At 47.1% G+C, this 11,761-nt stretch overlaps 1 protein-coding gene and 1 long non-coding RNA gene across 2 annotated transcripts; one reads left to right on the top strand and one right to left on the bottom strand.

Moving 5' to 3' along the window:
• The first annotated feature begins 148 nt into the window (after window positions 1-148).
• Window positions 149-9,301, top strand: rab11fip5b (RAB11 family interacting protein 5b (class I)). The gene is made up of 6 exons (XM_040174785.2): window positions 149-982; window positions 2,825-3,360; window positions 3,484-4,075; window positions 4,624-6,978; window positions 7,681-7,816; window positions 8,188-9,301. Exons 1-6 carry the CDS (start codon window positions 603-605, stop codon window positions 8,446-8,448), a joined length of 4,260 nt encoding a protein of 1,419 aa, XP_040030719.2. The 5' UTR covers window positions 149-602; the 3' UTR covers window positions 8,449-9,301.
• Window positions 9,302-9,959: 658 nt separating this feature from the next.
• LOC120816902 (uncharacterized) lies at window positions 9,960-11,553 on the bottom strand. The gene is made up of 2 exons (XR_005711911.2): window positions 10,983-11,553; window positions 9,960-10,350 (listed from the first exon to the last, which is right to left on the bottom strand). It is a non-coding gene; the product is annotated as an uncharacterized LOC120816902 (long non-coding RNA).
• Between the last annotated feature and the right edge of the window lie 208 nt (window positions 11,554-11,761).

Below are 11,761 nucleotides of genomic sequence, written 5' to 3'. Positions count from 1 at the left end.
ATAATTCAACATCTTCTCGTTTTATATATATATATATTTTTTTATTTTTTTATTTTTATTTATTTTTAATTTTTTTTTCGAGTTCGTTTGAGACAATACTTCTCGGCAACAACGAATAATGAAGGATGTCATCCAATCATTTTCACGAACGTTTCCGGTCAGCTACGTCCTGCCGCTCGGCACGAGGACACGCTGCTGTGAATGCGCGTCCTCCCCCCGCGCCGTGCACGTTGCGCCGTGCACGCTGCGCTCCGCGCTCTCGGACGGTAAACTAACTGATGCGACATGCACCACGAGTCCTCTGGCGACGGTTCCGGTCGTTTGGTTGATCGATCGGATCCGGGTACGTCCCGCAGACCATGACGCAGAACCCGCCGCCTCCATCTGACGCGCTGACCCCGCTGACACCCCGTCAGACTCAGACTCACACTTTGGAGATATCCTGCAGAGGCGTTTTCCTTTTTTTTGCGCAGCACGGAAACTGTGGTGCAATCCAGCGGGCGGTGTCCGGGAGGTGATCTCCAGATGATCTGAGGGCTCTGCGTAATATACTACGATCAATAGAGGACGCGCAGACAGGACCCCCCTCCCCGCTGTGCAGGATGATGTCACTGATAGACCTGGACGACGATCAGCGGTGGGTGCCCACGCATGTCAACATCACCGTCCTGCGCGCACGGGCACTGCGCACCAAGGGCACGCACGGCAGCCGCTACCTCTACACCACCATCCAGGTGGGGAAGGAGAAGTACACCACCGGGCTGGTGGAGAAGGCGGCGGTGCCCGAGTGGAATGAGGAGTGCTGCTTCGAGCTGCTCCCCGGGATCCTGGAGGATGGCGGCCGCGGCGCTTACCCCCCGGGGAGCGGGGACCTGGTCCTCACGGTCATGCACCGGGTGCTTATCGGGCTTGACGTGTTTCTCGGTCAAACCGTCATTCCTCTGGACAAGATATTCCATGAGGGGACGTGCCCTCGAGATGAGTACGTTGTGTTTGCATTGCGATGAAGCTGCATGACAAACCATGAGCCACATGCACAGTGTACTGCACTCACACGCCTGATAGAAGTGATGGCTCATTGGTTTCAGACAAAGCCCTCATGTAAAAGCAACAATACCACAGTGTAGAAATACAGATACTTAAACCAGTGAAAAGTAAAGTACACTTTATGCAGAATGGCACCTCCCATAATCACACAAATGGATAATAATTATGCAAACATCCTTACTGTTGCAGCTAGTTCATTTAAACTACTTTAGACTGCAGTGATTTGATTTGTATAACCCATCACGATTCATGAGTTCATTGTATTTCATGTTATAATCAAAATTTGCAGAGTAACAAATAGCTGTTAGATGGATTATACAATATTGGCTCTAAATGCAGTGGAGAGTTATTAAGTAGCATGAAATGAAAATGATTAAGTAATGTACAAGTATGTTACGGTAAGTTGTTAAACACAACACATGAGTAAATATTCTTCCATACTGCATCCACTACTGGATATAGTTAGTTTATTTGGTCAAATTCACATGAGGATGACAAGTAACTTCAATTCTTCATTTAAAATATATTTCTCATGATTTTTCTCCTAATTAGATAAGTTCATTATGATTACAAACACAACAGCTGATGAAAGATAGAATGAGACTTGCACAACAAAGCTTGAACCATAAATGCAACTATAGGCTCATTAAATGCTTGTCCTCTAGGCTGTGTTTCCCACAATGCAATGCAAATCATCAAGACGAGTTGCTGTTTCCACTGTGGAACAAGTGATTGCAGCCAGAAAGCTTCCATATTTAAGCACAATGCAAGTCCTTCATTTTCTTCACTACTGCACTGTAGTGATGTGATGTGTTGGACAGACCCGAGTGAAACATGTAATTGGATATCTTTTATTTAAATACAAGTATCAATACCACACTTATTCACTTGTTTACTTAAAGAACAGTCCATAGAAGCATTAAATAAACCCGAAGTACCAAAAGTAAAAGCTGTCATTATGCAAAATGTGCCGTTTTAGAATTTGGATTAGAATTGATGGTGCATTCATGTGGATCATTTTAATGTTGTTGATAAAGATAAAGGGATAATTAAATTAGGTATCAACACCCTGATATAAATAGAACATGGATGTATGGAGGAGTGACTGATTCTTCAGCACATTGAGCTTTGAAAACTGCCGGAAAGTGAAAACATAAAAAATATGCAAGGCATGCCCATGATAATGAACTATGGTAGAAAATGTGTAGTTGTGTCGGTTCTTTGTGGCTTAGTGAGTGAGTTAGAATGTGAGTGCAGTTTACATACTGTAAGTTACTTATTTGCTGCGGAGCATCTTGAAAATAGCTCGGAGTCCTTCCAATTTGCCTGACTGTGAGTATTTGACAGGTGACTCAACAGGACTCCCCTCAAAAGCAAAACAGCACATCTGGCTTCAATTGTGGGCTCTCCGCCCTCTCTGCGCCGCTCAGTGAAACCCACTGAATTCCTGCTGTTAGTTTTGGCTCTGAAACACTTTCTCTGGTCCACTCCAAGAATTTAGCAGGAGAATTTCATAGGTTGACCCTTGGTACAGTTTTGTCTCTTACCTCGTGGAAAAACAGTCGGGTGAAAACCCATAAGCAGTATTTTCAGATTATGTAATGCGTGGAAAGGTTTGCCAAGAGGAAATCAATGTTTTTTTTGTGCGGGATTGTTTAGTCCCTGCAAGGCCAGAAAACACATTCAACCTCTGACGTGCAAACACGCCACTCTTCAGCGACGCGTTTATTTAAAGCAGTGATAAAGATCCACAGTCCCTTTTCCTTTGTGCCTCCAGGTGGTTCAAGCTTAACTCGAAGGCGGGCAGAAAGGCCAAGGAACGCGGGGAACTTCAGGTCACCGTCCAGTTCACTCGCAACAACATGACCGCCAGCATGTTCGACCTCACCATAAAGGACAAATCGCGCTCCGCCTTTGGCAAGCTCAAGGACCGCGTCACGGGGAGGAAGAGGGGCGACGTGGAGTCCTCCTCGGCCATTTTGCCCGGCCGCTACGCCGCCCTGTCCGGAACCCCGGGTCAGCCGTTTGGTCAGGAGGGGGGCGGCGGCGGACCGGCGGAGGCGCGAGACCCGGAGGTGACGGAGGAGAAGAGGAGCAAGGTGAAAGATTTCTTCAAAGGGAGGCTGCGTAAGTCGCCCGACACCAGGTCATGCTCGTCCCTGGCTTCAGAGAGTAGCGTGTCCTCCATGGCCAGTGAGACCCCCGGCCCCCCGCCCAGCCTGGATCTGATGTCAGACCCTCCCAGCTCACCCATCTACACTAGCAAAGTGAGGGTGGACACCCATTACGGAGAGACAGATTTAGCTAAAAAAGGTAGGCCATGGCATTATGTATGTCCATGTGACTTCATGCATGATAATAATCCACTAACCTTTTGCCGATTTACTTTTAGTTTAGTTTTGTTTTCCATAATGCATTTATTCCTCCTCCCATCAGTGCTCACCAGCCAGCACACCACAAAGATCCTCACACACAAGCGAGCCTTCAGCGATGAAGCCAGTAAGATCACGACAGCCATCCCTCGATCGAATCTGGCAGTGGAGTCCCTGAAAGGCCCGACCATGACTCAGTCCAAGTCTTCCTTGTGCATCAACGGCAGCCACGTCTACAACTCCGAGCCGTCGACTCCAAAGACCTCGGCGGCCCACCAGTCCAAGCTGGCCCTGCTGGGGAAGTGCTCCCCTCTCTCTCGATCCCTGCAGAACCTCACCAAGGACAGAGGTTCCACCGCCGAGGGACGACGCTGGTCCTTTGACAAGATAAGGAAAGAGGAAAAGGAGGAAGAAAAGGAAGCTCAGGCTGCGTCGCCTCCGATCCGGGGAGGGGGTCGCCCCGTGCAGGCGGAGATGCCGGTCGTCTCACCTGCCGCGGTTTCACCCGACATAGGGAGGAAGCTGAGAAAGACGTTATTCTCCGGAGGGAGGAGTGATTCCCTGCCAGCTAAGTCCGACCTGAACCAGGCTGCCTCGACGTCTGAGGGGAGGCTCAAAGGCTGGTTCGGCTCCGGGGAATCTCAGAACAAGCCGAGGTGAGTTTGCTTACAGGCTTTTGTTGGGGCTCCACAGCGTTTGGACGCACTTTCTAACCCCGGCACAGGATCCTGGCTCGCGAGAGGCCGGCGCTCAGCCGCGTGTCCTGAGGTCCGTGTTTGCTCTGCTTCATGCTCATCAGAAAATTGGTTTACTCACCATTTCATTATCTCACACTATATTTTACACAAATGGCACTCGAGCATCTCCATCATCTTTACATACTTTATCAAGGATGCAACATCACGGTGGTTTAAAAAAAAAAAGCTGGTTAGCTGCCAGTGCAGATGATCCTGAATGGCTACAATGCATTTTATTTGTTTTGCTTGATTATTTTGCAAATGAGCTCGGCCTTTTTTTAATTTAAGTTCCTGTTTTCATGATTCTTTCATCCGGGCAGTTTGATGTCTGCTGACGATAGAAAGTTTTTTAGGTAACAGAAATGTCACCCCATTTTTCTGATGTCTGTTTTTTCCCAAAAAGTTGTTCCCCATTTGGTAACACGGCACATACTAAGAAGACTATTGTGCCCTGTTTTCCTCTACAGGCTGGAAGTTTCTCCTAAGGTAGAAAGAGCACCCCCTCCCCTCCCCCCTCGCTCCCCCTTATCCTCCCAGTTCTCCCCTCCTCCTGCCTCCCCCTCCGGTCATGTCTCACCTCACGACTGCAATCACACCAATCCATTCACACCCTCCAACTCCCCCTCCTCTACCGCAATCTCCCCCGCCAACCTTTTCCCTTTGCGTGCGCAGCGCAACCCCTTTTTTGAGGATCTCATAGCGGAAGAGTCCCAGAGGTCCCCCCCATTCGGCTCATCCCCATTTCATTACACCACTCTGCCTTCCCGGCCCTGCGCGTCCAGCCCTGCTCGCGGTGTGAAAGCTACAAACGTGGCTCACATGAGGCGGGAGCGCCCAAGGCCAGTAGCTAGGCAGATATCCCTCCCTGCGATATTACCCGAAGCAGCCTCGCCTCGTCCCTCCGCACCTCGCTCCATGTCAGAGAGCGCAGGAGAGTCGGACGATTCGTTCGACGCCTTTGCCTCCAGCAGGCTCAACTCCCCTAAAGGGAGACCTCCTCAGACGCAGCCGAGAACCACTCCAACCCCGTCTCACAGACATAGCTATCTTCCGGTTGGCAGCGGCACAAATAATCCTGCGCAAGAGCTGCAAACGTGCGAAGAGGAGCCTCCGCCTTTGCCTCCGCGGAAACTTCTCCGGGCTTCAGTGAACGAGATTTCCTCTGACGGCTGGCTGCACAGGGGTCAGGAGCTGGCTGTCCATAAAGAAGCCTACCTGCTCTCGCAGACCGGAGTGGCCTCGCTGCAACGTGGAAGAGAGGGAGAAAACAAGAGAAACGTCGCGTCTCCAGACCCTCACACTGGCAGCGAGGCCTCCGACTCGCTCAGCGCCGCCTCTCAGCCGCATGCGAAGGAGGGATTCGTGGGCGAAGAGAAGCTCAAAAAGTTTAAATATGAACCTTTGGAGGATGAAACGGACCGCTGGGGAGGGACGTTGTTTGAGCAAGACCTGTATGGACGCACGTGCAGAGGAAACTACGGACGACCCAAAGTTAATCGTTTGTCGCTGAGCAGTGAAGAGACAAACACATCTGTGAACTTAGGACCAAAGGTACTTGTTAATAGTGAGACAATTGGAGCAGATATTTCAAACATTCCATCAACTGCTTCCATAAAGCCGGAAGCACTTGACATTACAACCGCTCCTGCAGAGAAGGTGGAGTTCTATCCCTCTGAAACCACGTGCATCAACAATAATGCGTCTTCCTCATCAATGTTAGGAGATCTGAACATGAATGTTAACAACTCAGATTTTGGTTTCATTGATTCGGACGGCTCCTCTCAGTCAGAGGTAGTTGACACTCTCAAAGGCACCATGAGTTTTGGCGGGACCTTCCCACAACCCACAGAAGCTTCACAGGTAGCTGCTTACCGCGTCGAGGCGGCGACCACACCTCCGGATGTGTTCACTTTGAAGGACACCTACATTCCTGAGATGAACTCTTCCTTTGAAATAACTGCTTCATCCAACAAACTGTACCAATTCTCTCCAGTTTGCAAGGAATACAGTGAACTGAATAACGTGGTCCAACGCGGTAAACCCGGCTTGAACAGCAGAGAGATGGCTGCTTTTTCGGAACAAAGTCAAACCTCTGATAAAGACGCTGAAACCCGTGAAGTTTTATCCAGGACTGTAAGGGATTTTATTAAGACACAAAATGACTTTGATGATAATGGAAACACGCAGGCTAAAACAGGACCACTGAACCCAAAGGAGACCTTTCCTGGTGTGGTGAGTGCACGTTTCAGACCAAAAGGAGTGTCCCGACAGAACAGCAGCGGCAGCCCGAGCCACCAAAGCAAGGGTGGAGACAGAGAGCTGGAGCAGTTCCTGTCCCTCGTTCAAAACCTTTCAGGATCCAGTGAGGGGCCGCTGTCGTACCAGCCCTCCAAATCAGCTTTCCCTTCCTCAGTGGCACTGGCAGATATCCCCACAAATCCCGACGATCCCACTGCGACACCACTAGCGTCTTCAAAAGACAACCCAACAGCTTTTGAAGAGCTTCACGCTCAGGTGGCACCGAACCCGAGAACCCCGTCAAAGTCAAAGATTGGGCAATCTTTGCAGGAAGCCTCCTCCTTCTCCTCCGTCCCGCGCGCGCTCCCCCTGTCGGCAGACCCGCCGGCTGGGCTCCACCTTACCCCTGTCTGTTGCCCCTCCTCGCACCCCTCGAACACGGGGCCCAGCACCACTCTGGCTGTGGCTCCCTACACCTCTTACTCCACCAGCTCCACCACTGACCGGCCCCCAGTCGATGCACGGCACTCACTTTCGCCTGAGGAGACTCAGCCCGCCTGCAGCCTGCCCCGTCAGGAGAGCAGGTGAGAACCCCACGCGTGGCGCTCTGACAAGCCGTAGGTCTCCACATACGCTACAAACACATTCGCTTTTTTTACTGCTGGCCCGGCTGGATGTTGAATGCATGTTATTAGTTCTGTTTGTTACATCCAACGTGGTTGGATGATACCTGCTGGGTTGCTCTTGGCTTTGCTTCACATTTATGTTATTCATCCCATTATTCAGTTTTTCGTGCTGTTTTTTTTTTTTTTTGATGATGATGATGCCGTGAATCAGTCCCAGGAAACAAATCATTTGTGTTCCCTGTGAGGCCCTGTATGCACAATACTTTTGTTCATATTTTATTTACAGCAGATACCGATGAGGAGTCTTCATATTTAGAATATTCATGCTTTAATCATCTTTGTTGACTTTGAAATTACAGACAAAGGACCATAAAGTCACTTATTTATTCATTTTAATGTAATCACTTTAATGATCAACAACCAAACAAACAAGAGAAACGCAGCTCGTCTTTCTTCTGTGATCACAGAGTGGCTTTTAATCTTGGTTGCTATGCAGACTTTTTGTTTTTAAACTTTACCTCTCTGTGAACCCTGTGACCCCGAGACCATTTCCTCCTCCAGTAGCGAGTAAATCACTGCACTTACTCGACAGATATGGCTGCTGGTCCTAATTGGACCATAGTGTGTTCAAATACGAGTGCTGACGACTTTACTTTGCAGAACCCATCCAGTGAAGCCGCTGACCTCCAGTCAATTGGAGAAGAAGGACGGTCGCTCGGTTCTGGAGAAGCTGAGGTCCACCATCAACCCTGGACGCGGCGGCCACCAGGTGGCAGCCGAACCTGAGAGGAGTCCGGTACGCAGAAACAAGAACACATCTAATATTACTAATGCGTCTAGAATAGCCCATAAATATTACCTGCTTTTTCGTGATCTTTAATTAAAAGTGTCTTTGGTGGTGTTGAAACACCATTAGACACAAAGGTATTTTTCAGTGAAAAAAAGATAAATCACATAGGATTGAACTTCTCCGCTTATTGTTCTAATTGTTTTTATAGTTTCATCTATTGTTGACACTATTTTATCAAATTGTGTTTGCTCTGTCAGTGAAAGGCACTTTGTAAACTCTGTTGTTAACGGAGTTATGTAGATAACGCTATTGACGTAATAATGATGAAAGCACTCGCACTATAATAAATGTGTGCGGTTCCGTTCGCTGTCTCGTAGGAGGTGCCGGTGGACCACTCGGCCCAGTACCAGCACCTGACCAACATGGAGCTGATCTCGCTGCTCCTGCAGAAGGAAATGGACCTGCAGAAGCAGGCGGCGGCCTCCGAGCGGCAGACAGCGCAGATGCACAAGTGTGAGGCGGAGCTGAAAAAGGTCAAGTTACAGGTCCGAGACCTGGAGGACTACATCGACAACCTCTTACTGCGGATCATGGAGCAGACGCCAACGCTGCTTCAAGTTCGCAATAGACACAAGTGACGAGTGTGTGCGGCACAAGGTGTGTGATGGAGGATAATGTTATTATTTAAGATTGTTGCAGTCCAACTAACGCTCCACAAAATCGGATCCCACGACCACGATCATCCAGGTCTTCCCATTCATGCTAATACTGCCTTGTTGATGTAGACACAATATTACCCAACATGCATGCTGGTTACTAGGCCAATTTGGCACAAACAGAAAGCAGAATAAATAAGCGCTTCTTTGAAAGCCAAATTATTATTTTACTAGTGCTTTGTAGAAAAAGTAATGGTAGTCAGCTGTTTAAGTTGTAATTTAAACTTTACACTCAATGCTTTCACACGTGCATAAAATAAAAAAATATGCTGCTAGCTCAAGTAACTCCTGAAATTGCATGTGTCAAAATGCAAAAAACATAAGTTTTGACTCACGGTTTTAATCTCAAACTGTTATGAAATGTAAAGGTTAGCTTGAGTTAATTGCATATTTTCAATTAGAATTGAACAAATAGTCCAAAAAATAGCAACTTGTCATAAGATTCTGCGCTGCTTAACATCCTTCTATGATAAACAAAAAACACTATTTGCATTTGAGCCTTAAAAAGACTAATCAGGATAAAGATTTGTATCTTGTTTCTTTGTATTATTTTCATGTCCTTGTTAAACAAAGATCTGAAAAAATGTTTTCTGTCCATTCTGCATTTCCTGTGTACAGCAAGTAACATTTCATAGAGGTAACATTATCAATGCAATACATACGATTATTATGAGTTATAATATATTCTCAGATGCCACTGTAGTATCAATGTAGCCACTTGCAATGCTTTACATGACCACTGTACTGTATGAAAATAAAGCGAACATGAGCCAAAGTTTGTGAGGTCTTTGTCTCGTTGGTTTGTCGCTGACACAGAAACTAAACAGCCTCATGATGGGAATGTGTGAAATGCAGCCGCACTGCTCGTGTCTCTCCAGCAGGGGGCGCTCTCTACTGCACAGTTTGGGTGGAAAGCTTCTGACCTTGGCTTTCTCAAAGACATTTAATCTCCGATTTGATTTTCTGGAGATAGCGTTGGGTGATCGAAGACCACAAGTTTTCCTTTGGATTTCAATTCTGTCCCCAACTTACAGCAGTCGAGCCAAACGTTGCTGCATTGTTTCAAGGCATTTCCCCACCTGTAGTTTGTTTGTTCCGATTCGGGATTAATATGATACAATGTTGCAGTTGCCCCTTTGTTCGGTTTATTTTTTATTGGGGATTGGTCTTGCGTGAATGAGGTCAGGATGTAGAAGGGGGTGTGTGCCGTAAAAAGTTTCTTCAGCTCAAACCCCAGCTGGTGCTCAAAAACGTTTAGTCCCTTTAGTCCACAGGGACCACCAGCATCAACTCAACATGAATGTTCTGTTTAAATCTCTTTAAGTCCAATTTTTAATGCAGGACTTTTACTTGTATGAGTGTTTTGTGGGTTGTGTATTAGCTGCTGTACCTTAATAGTGTAAAGCATTCATTATAATAAATGACAACTGAAGTTGTATTCAGAATAAACATTTTAATTTGAATGTGAACTTGCAAACAATCCAGGCTAACGCTTTACTCCAGAGACTCACAGGCCACACTTCATTTTTCAGTGTGAATGCTTTGATGATTCGACCAAGATGAATACTGGCGAAAACTCCTCCCACATTGGTCACAGATGAAGGGCTTCACAGTGTGAATCCACTGATGAGTCGTCACACTGCTTCTTTTACTGAAACTCCCAAACTGCTCACAGGTGGACGGGCCTCCTCCGACATGCTCGGAGGAGGTTGAGGCGCAGCAGTGCGGTTTCTCCACAGTGTCGGCACACTGACATGGATCCGCTTGATCCCCGGTGACACTCTCCTCACCGCCCCCACGAGATGCTGCTGGATCGGTGGATGTCTGTTATGTAGTAAAAATATTTCAGACAAAGAAAGATGGAAAGAGTGTCACAGAATGTTAATTGATAGATCCCAGTAATCGTAACCAACAACAAATCATTTAAAATATCAAAAGACACCTAGCGTGCTCAAGTCCAGGTTCATTCATATTTTGAGGTCTCTTTGCTCATGCTCCATTTTGGCTCTTTCAGTGGGTTGAAAGGGGCAACAGCTTCAGTTAATGTTTACTCCCTGTCAGCTGACAGTAATTTCCGATAAATAGAAATTTCAAATACCTTAAAAAATAAGGCCGTCAATAGATTAACAAGACGAACAATTTACTAATTAATCACACGTTTTGAAATTCCTTAATCGCGACTAACACTTGGAATATGTTGAACTAGCGACTCTCCCTGCTGTCCTCGTGCACTTTGTTGTCCTCTCAACTCTTAACAATTATTTGACGGCTGTATTTGAAGTGCCATCAATCTGCCGACATTTAGCCAGGACGTTTTGCGCAGGGTGACGTTAGATGTTGAGATGCAAGTAGCCTAGCAGCTAGCTTAGACTAGCAGCTAGCTTAGAATAGCAGCTAGCTTAGCCTAGCAGCTAGTTTAGAATAGCAGTGTTTTAAGTGGTCTGTTTGCCACTCACCCCCCTTCTGTTTGACACGTGGAGGAAATCCTCTGCACAGTTCTCCGCTGTATGTCGAGCGTCTGTTTGTTTTACTTCCAATGCGTCTCGCTTTCTCCGATCTAACTTACTGCAGCTGGTGGCGGTTTCGTTTCCAGGGTCAATTTTGGTTACTTTCGGAAGACTTAAACAAAGTTGCGTTAACTGGGTTCAAATATTTTATCGAGTGCTGTTGCCTGAGTAGTTAACTTGGTCGGAGTTAGTGAGAAGTCACTCTTACAAACGTTCAAATACAATATACAAATATTCTTTGTATATTCTCTGCGGGCAGGCTTCAGCGTGTCATCCGCTCTGCAGAGAGGGTGATCGGCTGCAATCTGCCGTCCCTGGAGGACTTGTTCGCTTCCAGGTCTCTGAAGCGAGCTAAAAAGATCGCGGCCGACCCCTCTCACCCCGGACATAAACTGTTTGTGCCCCTTCCATCTGGCAGGAGGCTGAGGTCCATCAGGACTACGACCTCCCACCACACGAACAGTTTCTTCCCGTCGGCAGTCGGGCTCATCAACAGAGCCCGGTCCCCCACTGACTGACTATAACACTCCACCGGTCACTCCCCTTCATACTGCACATGCCACTTTAACTGCAATTCATCACTTTGTCACTTGTCACTTTGTCTCTTGTCTGTTACTTGTTTGTTAGTGCACTTTATGCTTAATATTTTTCAACTTTTTAATATTTAAAATTTGTTTAACTTTATTCCCCTGTTTTATACTAACCCATAGCCTTAGCCTTATTCTCAC

The sequence above is a fragment of the Gasterosteus aculeatus genome, chromosome 4, assembly GCF_964276395.1.
Source record: "Gasterosteus aculeatus chromosome 4, fGasAcu3.hap1.1, whole genome shotgun sequence".
Classification (NCBI taxonomy): domain Eukaryota; kingdom Metazoa; phylum Chordata; class Actinopteri; order Perciformes; family Gasterosteidae; genus Gasterosteus; species Gasterosteus aculeatus.
Note: the sequence above shows the minus strand (reverse complement) of the source record. Positions and strands in the feature narration are given on the sequence as shown.